At 49.3% G+C, this 17,543-nt stretch overlaps 1 protein-coding gene across 2 annotated transcripts; it reads right to left on the reverse strand.

The window, feature by feature from the left end:
* Positions 1 to 677: 677 nt before the first annotated feature.
* Positions 678 to 16,560, reverse strand: Tesmin (testis expressed metallothionein like protein). 2 transcript variants are annotated; one of them, XM_085693441.2, is made up of 10 exons: positions 16,142 to 16,560; positions 13,558 to 13,716; positions 12,775 to 12,840; positions 11,829 to 11,949; positions 10,088 to 10,161; positions 8,957 to 9,048; positions 7,141 to 7,231; positions 5,059 to 5,196; positions 4,200 to 4,375; positions 678 to 1,598 (listed from the first exon to the last, which is right to left on the reverse strand). In XM_085693441.2, exons 1-10 carry the CDS (start codon positions 16,523 to 16,525, stop codon positions 1,406 to 1,408), a joined length of 1,494 nt encoding a protein of 497 aa, XP_085549567.2. In that variant the 5' UTR covers positions 16,526 to 16,560; the 3' UTR covers positions 678 to 1,405. The 2 variants fall into 2 exon arrangements, with proteins under 2 accessions (XP_085549567.2, XP_085549568.2); XM_085693442.2 differs by lacking the exon at positions 12,775 to 12,840 and having other exon boundaries at positions 16,142 to 16,557.
* Between the last annotated feature and the right edge of the window lie 983 nt (positions 16,561 to 17,543).

A 17,543-nucleotide genomic window follows, 5' to 3' on the forward strand; every position in this document is an offset into this window, starting at 1 on the left:
GTGTTTGTGCATGCATGTCTGTGCAAGGGCACATGTGTATGGGCATCTTTTTAGCTCAGGAGCTGCCTTTTTAGCCAGGGTCTCTTCTGCCTGGAATTTGTCAATTAAGCTATGCTGGCTGACCAGTGAGTCCCAGGGAGACTCCTGTCTCTACTTCCCCAGTGCTGGGATTACAAGCCTGTGTCTTTTGTTTGTTCGTTTTTTATGTGGTTGCAGCAGCAATGGGCTGGGTGGGTGGGGGGATGTTTGTTTTTAAACACGGGTTCTGGGAATTGAACTCAAGTCCTCCAGCTTGCACAGCAAGTACTTTACTGGTGGAGCCTTCTCCAGTCAGTTCCCTCTCGTCAGTGAACTCCGGGCTCCCCAGACCACCTCCACCACTGCACCACTGTCTGGTCTGTACCCAGGTGCTTCTTTTCATTTCTTTCTTTTTTTGTTTTGTTTTTTGAGACAAGGTTTCTCTGTGTATCTCTGGCTGTTCTAGAACTAGTTCTGTAGACCAGGCTGGCCTCGAACTCACAGAGATCCACCTGCCTCTGCCTCCCTGAGTGCTGAGATTAAAGGTGTGTGCCACCACCACCCAGCTATGCCCAGGTTTAAGCCTCAAAGTGATGAAGCAGCAGTGCTGTTAGGGAACGCAGACTCATGAAGAGACAAGGTCTCAGAGGAGTCTAGAGTGGCTATTGAGACAATTTTTTTTTTTATTTTCAACTACTAACCTAGGTCCAACTGGGAATCTGGAAAGGTTCACTCTCACAACAGAACGCGAAGCATGGGCACAATCGCCCGCTTCACCTGCTGGTGTCTGCAAGCTGGTCACTGCAACTGTTTTGCTGGCCACAATGTAACAGTAATTGTGGAGATGAGGGTTGGGATGAGGGTTGGACAGGAGACAGCTTTCTCAATTCAAGCAGAAATTCAGAAAAATTAGCTCCCACCTGACCCCCTTACCACACTCGCTGTCACAGGCCTGGCCTGGAAGACCACTGCTGGTCACCTGACCTGTGACTTGGGGTACCTGCAGAGCCTTGATCTTTGGACACTTAAAGCCTCCATAAAGGCTCATAACAACTCGAATGGGAAAACTACTAAGCGATTTGAAAAGCGAACATATAACAACAATCAGAAAGCCACTCTTTTCTTATGCAGGGCAGGGGGTCCCCAGAGGGGCTCCTTGGGGACAGGAGGGCCTGTGTCCAGCTCCCAGGACAATTCTGCCTGCCTGTACTTCAGGGTGGCTGGAGCAGGCTGGCTGATCCAACACAGTGGGATGGCTCAGACCTCATGGTTGACTGGCCTGGCCATGTTGCAGGGACCTCATGCCCCTCCCGTGGTACCACCTTCCTAGGTGCAAACTCCCCAAAGCTGAGGCTTGCCACAGGCATTCCCTTTACCAGCTTGCACTCTACTCAATTTTCAGCCCCTTGGACTTGAACTCGATGTGGAGAATCTGTGACAGGCATCTTCCGAACTCCTCCAGGACCATCTGCTCAGCCAAGCTTGGAGAGCAGCGCTCTTGCTCTGCCTCCTCACCCTGGGCCAGCAGGCAGGCACATGTGGCCTCCACTACTTCCCAGGAGATACAGGAGAAGCTCTGCCTGAGGAGAGACACAGTCACTCAGCATCTTTGCCATCCAGTCTGGCAGTGCCCGATCACTCTAGTTCAATGATCAATGGTCTCTAGAGGGGACACCCACATCACCTCCCCTTCAAGGCCCAGGAAACATCTCAGAAGACGCTGCATAGTACTGTCTTTCAATATCCCAGCATGGATAGGGGATGGGCTCATGAGGCCCCAGACCTCTCTGAGGAGGGACTGGCAGTTAATAGCTGCTGGGGAAAAGGGACATTTTCTTCAGGGATGTAGTCAGTAGTAAATGGTCCATACCCCAGTAAATAGCTACACCCTCCACACAGGTGAGAAGCCCTAATTAAACAAACAACAAGTGAATCTCTGTCTCTCTCTCTCTCTCTCTCTCTCTCTCTCACACACACACACACACACACACACACACACACACACACACACACAAAATCAAAAACAGAAGTGAGGGGGCTGGAGAGATGACTCAGTGATTAAGAGTACTGGCTGCTCTTCAAGGGGTCCTGAGTTCAATTCCCAGCAACCACATGGTGGCTCACAACCACCTGTAATAGGATCTGGCGCCCTCCTCTGGCATGCAGGCATACATGGAGGCAGAATGTTGTATACATAATAAATAAATAAATCTTTAAAAATAAAAAAAAACAGAAGTGAGAGGAGGACTAGTTCAGAAGAAGAGGGTCACAAGGATGGGGTGGGGAAAAGAGAGCCAAAGGAAGACTATGATTACAATGCATTCCATACAAACACACAATTGCCAAAAGACAACTTTTAAAAAGGTGCCATGTGCTTTTCTGCTAATAAAAGGGGCTCTGTTTGTGCTGAGCCCACTGGCCCAGGCCTGTGTCCCCACTTGGGCTAGAGGGAGAGATGTTTTAACACACCAAAAGCAAATAACTAAATAAGAAAGTGTGAGGGTCGGGCTTGGGAGAGCAGCATAGGGACCCTGGATCACTTAGACCCTGGCAGAGTATAAATGCCTCAGTGTGAAGGCCACTGACAGACCTAGAGGCTCATGTGCTTCAGTGGCAAAGTCACAGGTCACACAGGGCTTGGCGATGTAGGACTTCCAGACAGTGTACAGATGTCCTCAGTCCCTGGCATTAGTCAGGAGAGGAGAGCTCTCAGTGTGACAGCCAGGCTGGGGGTCTGCAGAGCATCTCGAGCTGCAAAGTGCTGTGTGATTCTGAGACTCCCCTGTCACATCTGTGGTCATACCATGAGTTTACCTCACCCTGGACACCCTGAAGAGTCCCGGCCTGGTCTGCGCTGGCTGTTTAGGGATGACCATTTCCTCTTTGAGCTCTAGAGCAGGGAGACTTACCCAGCCACCTATGAGCAGGGCTAACACTGACACCCTCAAGCAACCTCAGAGGAGGCTGGTCTCATGATGCAGAGAGCATCACAGAGGATGTAGGCTTGGTGAGAGTGTGTCTTACATCTTTAACCAAATAAGCCTGAGTTTGGCTTTGCAGAATGGAGCTGACTCATTTGTGATACGTGGATGACCACTTGCACAGCACTTAAAGGAATGCTCTTTCTTTGGTTGCTTAGGTTTTGGGGTGTGCATGCATGTGTGTACATGTGTAGTGTATGGTGCATGTGTATGGATGGGTGTAATTGCATGCATGTGTGGAGGCCAGAGGTTGACACTGTGTGTCTTTCTTGATCACTCTTCCACTTTATATTTTGAGGCAAATATATATTATTGAGTCATGGATCCTTTGTTTTTGCCTCCCATGCATTGGGATTACAGGCACCTGCCACAACCACCCAGACTTCACTCTCAGTTTACACAGCAAGACTTTACTATTGCACGGTCTCCCCAGAAGATCCACCTGATTTTCAAGGATAGAGTCTCTCAGTGATTGGCTTGCCTCGCTAGTCAATGAGCCACAGGAACCCTGTCTTCACCCCCGAGTACTGGAATTACCAGCATAGGCCATCAAGCCTGATTTTTTTATATGGGAGCTAGGATTTGAACTTAGGTCCTCATATCAGGTTTTTACCTATAGAGTGACCCTTTCCTACCCCTGGAAATAATATTTTTAAATATGAAAATCCAGTCTAATATATGATCAAATGATGTCTCAGCCCTTGGGAGACTAAGATTAGTGTGGCTTCAGAACTACCCAAGGGAAGACATCCAACCACAGTCCCTACTGCTAAGAGTTCAGCATGTGTCCAAAACACATCTGTACTGCTGCCCACAGTAAAAGGTCAGGTGTGAACTTGGCACAGCTCAGGAAGAAAGTCCTGGGTCCTAGGTTCTATCCTTAGCCTGGAAAATGGACAGAGACAAGGAAAGAAAAGAGGAAGGGAAGATGGAAGGGAGAGGTAGAACCCAGCATTTGTTGGTAGATTGAGCAAGAATCTAACCTCATTCAGAGACATCAGAATACCACTAGTCCTGTGAACAGCCTAGGCAGAGCATGTAATTATAAACAGGAATACACAGACAGGGCAAAGGGAAAGAAAAGACAAGCTGAGAAGGAAGCCCAGTGTTTGCCTATGCACGCACTGTGTGCTCCAGCCAATGCAGATGTGGTTTCTAAGCCTCCCTCAGAACTTCCAGTCTAATGTTCAGAGCACCTACCTATTTTTTCTCAGTTTTAGAGGTCCTGAGAACTTGGCTGGGGACAGATGGTGGTTGCTTTCAAAGTCCCCAGCCTCCATATAGTGGGGTGTGTTCATCAGCAGTTTTCGCTCTGGGCTTTCTTCATAGTTTTTGCAAGCAATGCATTTGCAAATCGAAGAACACATGATTTTGGCCTGATGATAGAAAGTGCTTTGTTGAAATCAGGGTCCCCCATTCCCGCAAACCACCCAGTACTCACATCTACCTTTGCCCATCTGCTTAATCAGATTAGTTCAGATTAACACTAGAGGCTATTCACCAGCGAGGGAAGCAGACATGACAGCATTAAGGAATGGCCATAATGCAAGTGCTCTAGAGGTAGAGGCCATGGGATCACACATTCAAGGTCACCATCCTTGGCTAGAGACTGTGTTTCAGGCCAGCCTGAACTACGAGACCTGACTATAAAAACAGACTTGTGTCATAGTTTTGTTTCCTGTTGCTGTGATAAAAAAAAAAAAAAACCCTGAACAAAAGCAACTGGAAGGAGGAAGGGCTTTCTTCAGCACACAGTTCCTGGGTACCGTCCAGCAGGGGGAGGGAGTAAGACCACAGGAGCCTGAAGCAGCTGTTTACATGGGATCCACAATCAGGAAGCAGAGAGTGATGGATGCTGCTGCTGCTGCTGCTCAGCTCCCTCTCTCCACTTACACAGTCCAGGACTCCAGCCAGGGAGTGGTGCCATCCACAATGGCCAGGTCTTTCTTCCCACCTCAAAATAATCCCCACATGTATGGCCAGAGGCCTGTTTCCCAGGTGGCTCTAGACCCCGTCAAGCTGACAGCACTCGGGAAGGAAGGACAGGAAGCCCACTCGCCTCATAGCACTCGCAGTAGTTCTTCAGGCAGCCTGAGCGCTTACAGCTGCACCCTTTGCTGTGCCGCAGCTTAGACACGCCCAGCCGGCCTTTCCCCATTTTTGGTTGGAAAGCTTCGGGATTTCTATCAAGACATGCCTAAGAGAGAACATGGGAACCATCAGGAAATGTGTGGGAACCAGAAGCAAGGCTCCATGAAAGGGAAGGTCACACCGGGGAAGCCACTGAGGGAGCTGCGTCCTCAAGGCACACCAGAGGTCTCAAGGCTTCTGTGCAGCCATGCCACACACAGAACTGAGGTGCTGCAGGGCTCTAGAAGCACTGAACCCTTTCTCTGCATTGAGAGCCAGGCCTATGTACTGTAAGAATAATACATGCTAAAGACACTTTTCCAGCATGCCTCGCATCTTTGAGGCAGGTGAGGTCATGGCATAGAACAGCTCACACCAACACCTAGCCGTCTTTCTCTGTAATGAACGTTGTCTCTCATTTCACTCTGTTGACAAACTTGGGAGCTTAAGGGGTGTCAGATAGGTGGTGTGTACATGGCTCAGAACAAGGGTGAGGCCAACATGACTCCTTCCAGTGGAGGGAACCATTGGTCTTTCCCTGTGGTGAGTGACATTCTGTTCAAACAGCTGGCAGTTGCTCTATCCCACCACTGATGGGCTGAGGGCTTGGGGGCAGCTTTTGTCTGTTATGAATGAAGCTGCTAAGAACTTGCTTGGCAAATCTCTGTGAGGATTTCCTCTAATTTCTATCAGCTGGGAGCTAGGGAGGAGTAAGCTGGGTGACATCTAAGCAAACATGTAGCCGTCAGAGTGTCTGCTGATCATTTCTCAAGCAGCTAGCTGTATAAGCCATGCTCCTATCCCTGGCACATGCGAGCCCTGATCTCAAAATAGCAGAGTACACTCCCTGCTAAATAAAAAGCAACAGTTGGTGCCCTAAAGCTCGGGGTGTGGTCATTTTCTTTTGTCCTCTAAGTCTGACCATATCGGAATTGCTATGATAGCTCTAAGTGATATATCTGCTACTCAAGAGGGGGATTATTGTTCTAGGGAAACCAAACCAGACAGGCTGACCAAGGCTCAATTTTGTTCCCTTGAACAGGATACCCTCAGGCCTCAGCTGATGGCTCCTGACCCCTGGAAGTGTCTCCCTGGAGAAGATGCCAGACCCAGCCTAGCTATCCCTCCCATTCCCTGGTCTTTGTGTGCACAGGAAGGCATATATGCTGCAGGATCCTGCGGTCTGCTAGCAAATTCACTGCCCCTTGAGAAAGTCTCGATCTTTTTGCACCTGAATCTAGAGGGATGAAAATTGTAGAATGATTAATAAAAACCCAGAGATGGATATTGGGGTTCAACCTGAAGATCAGAAAAGTAAAGCAGCCAAGTCCTAGAGAGATCTTACTGCTACCAAGTCTCAGACAAACAAATGGGGCAATCCTGCAAAGCTCTCCACCAATCTCAGACTCCATACTCTACTGAATTCCTTTCTCTTCCCCTTTATATCCCTCGCTCTGCCCAGCCATATAGCTCCTGTCTCCACCTCCTTAGTGTTGGGATTAAAAGCATGTGATCCCAAGAGAGCTGTTTCTCTTTCAGACAGATTCAATCTTGTGTATCCCAGGATGGCCTTGAACTAACAGAGATCCCTCTGCCTCTGTCTCCCAAGTCCTGGGATTAAGGGTGCGTCACCACTGCCTGGTCTATATGGTTGACTAGTGTGGCTGCTTTGTCCTCTAATCTTCAGGCAAGCTTTATTTCTTAAAACACAAATAATACCAGTACAGAAAGTTTAAAGTCTATGAGGCTCAACCAAATGCTTCCCACCCACAGGTGATAATACACTGTACCTCCTTGCATGGAGCTACCCAGAATTATGATCCCCAAGCCAAGATAGACTCTGCTCATGAGTCAGAGCATCCAAAACTCTGCTGCAGTCCTAAAGTGTCCCCAGTTGCTGGGTATCAGTATATCTCGCCCGGGGTCACTGCATTTGTCTATGCATCTGTCTGAATCGGACTCTGGAGACCCTTCACTGACAACACTGGTAAAGCTCTGTCAAGTACATTACCTTAATGGCTTTGAAGCGCTCGAGCTCATGGCGTAGGTTGTTGCAGCTGCAGCTGTTGCAGAAGTCCCCGCTGGCAAAGCAGTCACAGTATCTGTGAGGGAAAGGCACAGGCAACCTGAGATAAGAACTTGCATACAAGGATAGGTGACTCAGTTTAGGGGCTTCCTTTGGACTTTTCATAAGAAAATCAGAATTAGAGGTGGGGTGTGATGTCATACTAACACAGAAGAAAGAAACTAGTAAAGCCATTGATTATAACCCAGGACCTGGCAAATCAGCACCATTTCCTGGAAGACACGCCATCCATCCATCATCTCACTCCCTGCCCTCTGCTCTCTTCCACTCTCCCTGGGACAGCAGTGAGGGGGAACACCAAGTTGTCACACCTTCTTCCCAGAGTGTGGCCTCTCCTTTTCGGCAACACTGCTCCCCTTTGCCAACAGCCCTGACCTGTCAAGTCAAGTTGGCATAGCAACATAAGTAACAGCAAAGAGAAACTGGGCATGGCACTCTCCCTGATCTCAGGCTCCTACACCCCAGTCATCTAGGGATTCTTGTACAAGGTACTGGCACCATCAGCCATCAGTCTGCTACGATTGTTGTCTGGGAAACCTCATGGACAGCCACCACTTGAATATGGTGTTCCCCTTTTGTCAGTGAAGTACCTGCCACTTCTGGTGCATGACAGCAGCCACCTCTAGATCTACGCTGTTCCAGAGTGGCTGATGGCAATGTTTTCTGGGTCATCCTGCCCTGGTGCTTATGGAAAGGTAAAATAGTGCTCAAGGACATGCCTGGGATGTCCTGTTCCATGTTCTCTCCATAGGCAGCAGACCCTAGAACTGGAGAGTCCAATTTGGGAGCCACAGCTTCAGGGAGAATTGAAGCCATACTTTGGGGGAAGTTCATTCCCACCTAAACTCCCCAGAATTTCTTCACCTAAACTCCCCACTGATGAAATCCACAGGAAAAAGCAGCCACAGAGCATAAGGTGACTAGGTGAGCAGAAACTCAAGAAAGCAAGTGACTCAGACAAGCTGGTGCCTCACAAGTCAGCACTGTAACTCCACTCTTCAAAAGCCCTGTGCCCTAACATGTGAAAGAAGGAGTACAGACTTCATCCCGACTCTCAGGAAAGGGAGGCAGAAAGATCAGGAATTCAAGGCCAATCTTTGCTTCATAGCAGGTTTTAGGTCCGTTTGAGCTGCATGAGACCAGGGCTGTCACTCCCAGCACTTGGAGGCAGAGGCAGGTAGATCTATGAGTTCCAGTCCAGCATAATCTACATAGTGAGTTCCAGGGTAGCCAGAACTACAGAGAGACCCTGTCTCAAAACAAACAAACGTCCTAAAACAAAACAAAACCTGCCTCGCAAACCATTACACTCATTGTACAAACCAACTCCCATTTTAGAGTGTGCCCCAAAGAGGAAGAGGCTCTCCTCCCAGTGAGAGGCCCCTTTTTGTTCTGTGAAATGATGGGGGCAAAGATGATCCACATAAGCAGCTGCCCGTGTGTGAACAGTACCAATGATAGACTACAAGAAACAGCGTGGCACTACCTAAGTGCAGGAAAAACCATGACAGAGCTACAACAGCCAGGGACCATGAAACATGCACAGGAGAGCAGACAGTGGAGGGGAGGCCAGGAGTCATCACTGATGTACCCACAGGTGATCAGTGACCCTGCTGGGAAGGGGAGATGACCACTGATCTTTCAGCAAAACAAATTCTAGAATGCAGCAGGAAGTGCATCTTATACAACAGCATCCTGGATGCTTGCATTAAAGGTAGTGGCTTCCAATTTTAATCCTTACCCAGCCAGAGCTATTTTGGGTGGGCCTTGCATAGTGGGTCCTGAGGGGAAGGCAGTTCCATTGACAGTCGGTGGGAGAGCTCCATTATCAACCTGGACAGAGGCAAAAGCAAGAATGGTCAGCATTCTTGTATGTGTGAAGTGTCAGCAGCAGCCCCTACAGATGGATATCACAATCCCATATCTAGGTCTCATAAGCTCAGCAAGTCCACTGACATTGAGCCCATAGGCTGAGACCATCTCACAGCTATTCCCAGACCCAGGCCCAGGACCCCAGGCTACAAAGTGTCTGATCATGGGGATGATGAGAACAGTCAGGGTGGGGTGGGGCCTAGGGCCAGCAAAGACAAGCTAGGGAGCAGTGCATACAGTTGTCACTTGGAGGCTGGTGACACTGTCATTGGAACACTTTGTGTTCACAAACAAGTAGTTGGAAATAAAATCAGTTACAAATGTCCCCAGACTAGAAGCATTCCAAAAGTACTATATTCTCAGAACAACAGAGAGACCTGGATATCTTAAATCTCACTGGCAAATATTGTTTATCTTTTAGACTTTGTAGCTGGACTCCATCCCCATACCCACACCTTTCCTACCTGACCACAAACATCCCCAGCTGCGAACACTCAGATAGGCATCCTCTATTCCCTCCCCACACTTTGCTAGCACAACTCTGAGCTTGCGTTTGTTCAGGTGGAGGGCCAGCCATGGGAGCATAGGGGACTCCTGGCTAGTGCTGTGACCGGCTATTGCCCTTGTTGTCCCTCATGTCCCTATTGCTGATCTTCCATCTAGTGTCTGACACAGGTATGAAGGGACAAATACATAGTAACTATTTTATTATTGATTTTGATGTTTTATTTATTTATTTATTAAAGGACAATGGCACTGGATTTTGATGTTTTTCTTAAGACAAGGTTCTGTGTGACCCTGGCTGGTCTAGAACTTGCTATTTAGATGAGGATAACCTTGAACTCCTGATCCTCCCATCTCCACTTCCCAACTGCTGAGATTATAGGCATGTGCCATGAGTGCTGGCTCTCACTGTAAACTGTATAACCTGAAGTAAATAAGTGCAGCCAGGAAAATGCCAGGAGATGGCATTGAGTGTGTTTTGTCCTAAATGACTCACCTGTGTGATGAGATTTAACTTTGCTGGTACTGGCAGAAGTCTTCCCACTAAAGTTGTCATTGGCTTAGGGAGATCTGTGGGGAAAAAAATTGACATGAAATGGCAGCAAGCATTGAAAGGTGTGGGTCTACCATGAACAGGCAAGGCTTATCCTGATCTTAGTCCTTTTGTTTTTAATTTATTTATGCGTGTGTGTGTGTGTGTGTGTGTGTGTGTGTGTGTGTGTAAGCCATGTGTACAGATGTCTACAGAGGCCTGAAGAGGGTGTCAGCTCCCTGAGTGCAGGGTTATAGGCAGTATGTGAGCCATGTGAAGTGGGTGTGAACTGGGGTCTCCAGATGAGCAGCAAGTGCTCTCGACTGCAAAGCTGTCTCTCCTGCCCCTTGCTTTTAGACAGGGTCTCATAAAGCCCAGACTCAACTCACCACACATGTAATCCCTGAGCTCTTGGTCCTCCTGTCTCTACCTTCCAGGGCTGGGTCACACATGTATGTCACTATTCCTGGGTTTTGTGACTTTTTTTTTCAATAGATGCTTTTGTGTTATTGTAATTTTAAAACTTATTTTTTTTGCCATTTTTTTAAAATCATAAACCTGTTTAGCCTGAGCATTGCAGAGGTCTACTATACTGAAAAGATGTTAGCACCCAGTTTCCAAAAACATGTGCCAAGATGTCCTTACATGACACAGTAGATTCACTGGATACCTTGAGACATTTTACACTTTCAATGGAAACCTAGTGATTGAATCCATTTTGGATCAAGGAGGGAGTATGGAGACAGTGTTAGACTTCTCTTGCCCTGGGCTCCAGAGATTGGTTGACTTGACACTGCTGGAAGGTTACCTTCTGTCACAGCAGCTTGAGTCCCTGAGTTTACCCAGAGAAGCTCACTGCCAAGGCCAAGGCAAAGCTTGGTTACACACAGGCCCAAGACCACATCATTTAATTTTTCTCTAGCCATTCATCGGCTTTAAAGTGTGTGGATCAGTCCTTTGGGGGTCATTTGTTAATTCTGGAGTCAGTGTGAGGAATTGGCTGGGTGACTATCAGATCACCGGAGAGTCAGCTTGGCACACCTGATGATGAAAGCAGAGGAAAGGATCAATTGCCCTTACTGATCACACAGACTGTTTCCACTAAAACACCCGTAATTTAGAGCACATATGAGTGGCCCAGCCTCGAGCCATTGGGTAGGCTGATAATGTTTCAGGTGAGCCACCTCTGCCCTGACTGGAGGAATGAAACAGAACTGTCCTGATGAGAGCTGTCACTTGCTAGAAGGCAAGACAGTGGAGGAGCCAGATAAGACCGAGAGACATTTAATGTGTTCTAGACAGATTAGGCTATAGTGATCGATTTTGTTCTGTTCTCTGACTGATATTGTCTGGGTTTGTTCAAGCACTCATTTAATACATGAATGGTCTGTTTTACTGTCAGTGTGTGTGTGTGCTCGCGCGTGTCTGTGTGGGGCTGTGGTGTTTGTGTGTGCACTGGCCTGTGGAGGCTGGAGGACAGCCTCATGCTGTTCTTCAGTAGCTATCCACCAGTTTGTCTTTTTCTGAGGCAGGGTCTCTCGCTGGTCCACTGGACTCTTGGTGAGCAGCCTGGATTGGCAGGCGAGCTAGGGACAGCCTCCTCCTAGGCCTCCTCACATTCTTAGACACAAAGACTAACACTCATTCACTACCCCATTCTTCACCACCTCCAGGGTGAGCCAGGGCAGCCTTTGTGCTGTGGTACCTGACTGTGGGAAATTGTTCTGGTCGTCATACTGAGGAAGCAGATGGAGTGCCTTGAGCTCCCTGGCGCCACAGTTGTCTATGCAGAGCATCTGGGCACCTCCTTTCAGCTGACAGATCACCTAGAACCACATGGTGAAGACGGTTAAGTGACTCCAGTTTGGAGCAGGAACAGAGGAAATCTGAGAAGACTCGCCCTTGGCAGGTCTAAGTATGTGTGTGTGGTGGGAGAGAAGGTGGTGTGTTCTCTATGTCTTCCTCTACACTAACTGCTGCTCTCTAGCCCCACCCCATGTATTCCTGTGACATGTCTACACACTCACAGGTTGCTCCTGTATCCTCTGGAGGACCATGTGCCTGAGGAGAGGGTTTCCTTTCTGATGACCTTCAATTCACAGCCTTTATGAACAGGGATTGAGCTTTCTCCCAGATCCCAGTTTCCCACCTCTGAGACCCTTGGGGGCTGAGTACATCTGTAGAATTAGCTCTAATTTGCTGGGTGTTCCCTCCTGCTACAGAGCCAGGCTGTTATCTAACAGGTGGTTTTTATGCCCATTGACTTTATTTCCTATAGGTACAGCTAAGAAAGGTGGAGTCAGTGACTGGAAACTCCTGAGAGAGCTTGCTGAACTCATGAGAGAGCTGTCTGACTCCATGTCGTTCTGACTGCTAGTCTTCAGCCAGCCAGGTATATCTGCACATCAAAGCCACCAATCCAGCTGCTGGGGGATGGAGCACCCTACATGCCCAGCTGCTCTAGGGTGTGCAGTATGGACACCAGGACAGGAGTACGCAAACAGGCACAAAGGACCGAGGTCATCTGATTAATGCCCATGAACCTGCTAGGAGAGGAAAAGCAGGTTCCAGGGAAAACACTCATGTCATCCTAACAGTGGAGAGGCCAGCACCCTGCACAGCTGTATTCAGAGGGAAATGTAGCCACATACCAGCACGCACTCAGTTGGTAATGGTCCACAGTGATGACCAGTCCTGGGTTCACTGCAGGTGTCACCCTACAATGTAGAGGGAGTCCTTTGTCCTATGGTTTCTCTAAGGTCATGGAAAAGCTCTGCCATCAGAACATGGGGTTTCAAGTAAGTCTCAGACACATACAGGTACTAGTGTTTGCATCCCAAAGACAGACTTCACAAGGGGACATTATTTCAAGTATTTCTGGGACACACTCTGTGTCTTCGACCAGGCCTCATCTGGAGCTGCTGAAGGCTCTGAGGGTGCACTACTTGTGTAGCCCAAGCTCAGCTGAAGCACTGGTGATTCCGTCACGTGTCCTGAGCAGTTCCAGTAGTACAACGCACAATACCTAGGGCTAAGACAGGCACAGAAGGGGCTGCCTGCAGAGCTGCAGAAGGAAATGACATCACACAGTTTCCACACCCTGCACACTATTGTCACTGGCAACCTGGAGGCAGGCAGGAAGGCTGTAGAAGCACAGACTTGGGCCAACCAATCCTGCAAGCTTAGGCTGTCCCTAGACTATCCCTACCTCATTTCCTAACTCTGTACTTTACATGGACAGTGTGACTTTTGGTGACTCCCCTATGGGGCACAGCAGTGTCCCAATCGTTACTTGATTTTCTGAGGTGGGGCAGAGATGAGAATCTTGGGGATGAAAGGTGAAAGATGGAGGTCTCAAGTTGACTCTCTCCCATTGTAGATGGACAAAGAGCACTGACTTAGCAAGTCAGTGACAGGGCCCACAGGGATCTTACCATGGGACTGGAGTCTTTCTTCCGAGGGCAGCTGGAAGCTTCCTCTGCCTCCTGGGACGATGGAAACTTGCAGCAGGATTCCTGAGTCAGAGGGGTCTGGAAAGCCGCATCTTCGGGGTTGCTGCCTGGCACATTGCTACCTGCTTCCTTGATTTCAACCTGGAAAAACGAGGCGACATCAGCAAGCACAGGGATATGTGCTACAGTGGCAGCACACAGAACACTCAAGTCAGAGCTCTGGGTCAGCCTCAGAGCAAACACTTCCCTGGTTCTAAGCACCAGATCCATTGTCCCATGAGGAAGAAAGGGGTAAAACATCTGAGCAGCCCAGGAGAAGGCCTCTGAGGAGAGCCATCAGTCACTGGGTGTGGAGAGGACTAGAGTTAGAGACATACTGAGAGCCTGCATCAAAAAGAAATAAACAGGGCCAGCAAGATGGCTCAGTATGTAAGAGCACCTGAACCAAGCCTGAAGACCTGAGTTTGATCACCAGGGCACATACAGTAGAGAAAATCAATTTCTGGAAGCTGTTCTCTGACCTCAACACGTGTACTGTGGCACATGCAGTCACACACAAATGAATAAATCTAATTATAAAATAAACAAGACAAAATTACATTTACTAAGAAGCAATGGGATTTAAAAGCTGAAAGGTCCCAATGGTTACAAAATTTAGATCAGACCCAAGAAGACAACAAAGTGCAGCTAGATTTTGAGTAACAGCCTTACTCAGACATTTCTAATTTTATGGAAATGCAGGCTACTTACACTTCTTTGGAGGTGGGGGTTGCTTGCTGCCTTGGGAACTTGCCAGGAGTAGTTTGCTGGAGTCTCACTGAAATAACTTCCCTGGACCCACAAACACAATTGCTGACCTCTTCATTAGCACTAAATATCAGAACCGTTTGTTCCACAGCAGACTAAACTTAAGTGCATGAACATGTAGGAAAGAGATTTCCATAGAAAGAGCCATGTAAGCTGGCCTAAGCCTGGAATCCTAGCCCCTTTGAGCTAGAGACATGGGGGAGCAGGAATCCAAGATCATGTGCACATACACAGAGCTCAGGGCCAGCCTGGGCTACATGAAACTGCCTCAAAAAACCACAAACAAACCAAAAGATCTACCAAAAAGATGTTAGTGATTTACTCTAAATAGTTACTAGAATAGAAACAGAACAATTCTATTTGTTTAAAGGATAAATATACCTATGTCCTATCTTCTTTTAAAATAATGAATCAGGAAATAGTCTGACATTCAAAGAGAGACTTAAGAAACGGCTTGTCGGTTAAGAGCAATTGTTGCTCTTGAAGAGGACCTGGGTTCAGTTCCCAGCATCCACGAGATGGTTCACAACTGTGGGTAACTCCAGCTTCAGAGGATCTGACACTGTCTTCTGCCTCTATGGGCACTGCATGAATACAGTGTGCCCACATGTAGACAAACATCACCCAATAATCTATAGCACCTGAATTACACTAAAAGGGAGTGTGTCTTCAACAGTGGCCCATCCCCTTCCCTGTTCCACTTAGGGGAGGGAGCAGGGCTTAGGGCCATCAGACAAGGTGCCTGGTGAGCTCCCACTAGGGCAGATGGAACTGCTGGCATCTGGAACCATAGGAAACGCAGGGAGGCCTCTGCCTCGGGTAAGGCTGGGCAAAAGTTCCTCTGGAGAACCTTAAATTTAGCAGGGAACAGCAATTTTGGACCCTGAGCTCCAGCGACTGTGACTTATGCCGTACAAAGCCAGGCTCCTGTCATCTCCGCAGAGATTAAAAACTATTCCAAGAAAGTTTACTCTAGAACTGACACACTTGACTGCATGAGGAACCCAGTTTCCCAAGCTAGGTTCTTTGGTGGTTAGCACGTGTGCTGGGCTTCCTTTAAGAAGGGCTGGGGATGTGGCACAGTTGGATGGGTGCTTAACTAGCGTGAACTAGGCCCTGGGTTTGATCCCCAGCATTGTATAAACTGGGTGTGGTTGGGCACTCAGGAGGTAGAGGCAGGAGACTCAGGTTCAAGGTCATTCTCAGCTACACAGCAATTTCAAGGAACAGTAGCTGAATGAGAAGTAGTATTCATTCAGACGCCAATACATAGGTTTGAAGAACTGTCCCTTATTTTACAGAGGTGGAAAAATCATCAATTAGTGAACTCGTCAATAAATTAAAGTCTTTGGTGTGAACAAGCATGTATAAAATAAAACAAACCCTTTTAGGACTAGACTGAAGACAATCTGCAGAGTACACAAAAGACCCTGGGTTCCATCCCTAAGACCATCTGGGTGGGGACGGGGACGGGGAGGGTTGGGTGTGGGCAGGGACTGGGAGGGTAGGGTGGGTGGGGGACACAAGTCTGACAGGCCAGGAATGAATGATTGATACCCTGACTATGTGATGCTAAGTAGGTGTGTGTTCCCGAAGGGTAACAGGCTGGGCAGGGAGACTGAGGAGAGCTCAAGAGGCCCCCTCGCGGTGCCTGTGTTACCGGGGACGCGCGGTCTGGGACAAGACCCCCGGGGGGGGGGGGGAGGGGAGGGGATGCACGCGGAGACACGGTGCGGCGGCGCCCCCTGCCGGCGCTTACTGGGATCACGCGAACTCCTGCGCTCAGCGGCAACAGCGCGGGCCCGCGCGCCCCGGGAAGTAACGACGACAGCACGTGCACGCTGTAGGCGGGCGGCGGCGCGGCGTCGTCTGGGGTGCGGAGCTCGGGCAGCCCCGGGAAATCGCCGAGCAGGGCCGCCGGTACCTCGGCGCCCGGCGAGGGGCTGAGCGCGCGCAGCAGCTGTTCCCCAGGCTCGGTGGCGCCCAGGTAGGCGTCGGCCAGCACAGGCAGCTCATCCCTCTCGGCCGCAGCCGTCGCGGGGCTCAGCGCCAGTCCGTCCGTGAACCCACGCTCCGGCCCGAACAGCTCGGCGCCCAGCTCGTCTTCGGGGCCCGTCATGGCTCCGAGCAGAGCATCCTCCATGGTCGTGGGGACCCGAGAACAGCGACACGACGCAGCCGCCCAGCGGGCCTCGACCCTGACAGGTTGTGCGGGCCGTTGACCGTTAGGGACGGGGCGGGGCCAGGACTGTGATGGGTGGGGCCTCGGCCAAGCTGACAGGAGCCTAGGTAGTGGTAGGTGGGGCCTGTGGTGGGCGGGGCCTTGTCGTGGAGGGCGGGCTCTGCGCCGTGATGGGCGGGGCCTAAGCATGATGGGAGAGGCCTGGGCTGTGGGTGGTGGGCAGGACCTTTCTGTGTGCTTGGATGGAGGTTGGAGGGACCCATTCTCCAGGGATTAATCAGTCCTGCCCCCAGTGGGGAAACTGAGGCCCCCAAAGTGGTGTTTCTTTTTTTTTTCTTTTTCTTTTGAGAATTTCGTATTTGAGTACAGTATTTACATTATTTCCACCGGTTTTTGATTTTAAGTCAGGTTCTCACTAGGTAGCCCAGGGCTGGCCTGGAACTCAGGGATCCACCTGCTTCTGCCTCCCAAGAGTTGGGGTTAAAAGCATGACTGGCATATAGGGAATTTGAAGCAGTAGGCAGTGCTAAGAGGGCTTTCTAGCTTGACATCTCATTTCTCTCCCAAGATTAGAGATGGGGGAAAGTGAGTGTGTATGTGTGTGTGTGCGCGTGCGCGCGCGTATACATGTGAGTGTAGTGACTGAGGAGGCCAGAAAAGGGTGTCTAATTTCCTGGAACTGAAGTTACAGGTAGCTGTAAGCCACCATATGCATGCCAGAAAGTGAGTTTGGGTCTCCTGCAAGAACAGCAAGTGCCCTTAACCTCTGAGTAACCTTCCAGCCTATCTATCTATTTATCAATATCTATCTACCTATTTATTATCTCTCCCTCCCTCCCTCCCTCCCTCCCTCCCTCCCCCCACCCATCTGTCTGTATATGAACAGTGGTGTCCCCCACACTGCCTGCTCAGAGGCCAGTACTTGTCATATAACCCTCACTGTGTGGTATGACACCGGAGACAGGGACAAATGCTGGAG

Source organism: Myodes glareolus, chromosome 7 (genome assembly GCF_982192425.1).
Source record: "Myodes glareolus chromosome 7, mMyoGla1.1, whole genome shotgun sequence".
Classification (NCBI taxonomy): domain Eukaryota; kingdom Metazoa; phylum Chordata; class Mammalia; order Rodentia; family Cricetidae; genus Myodes; species Myodes glareolus.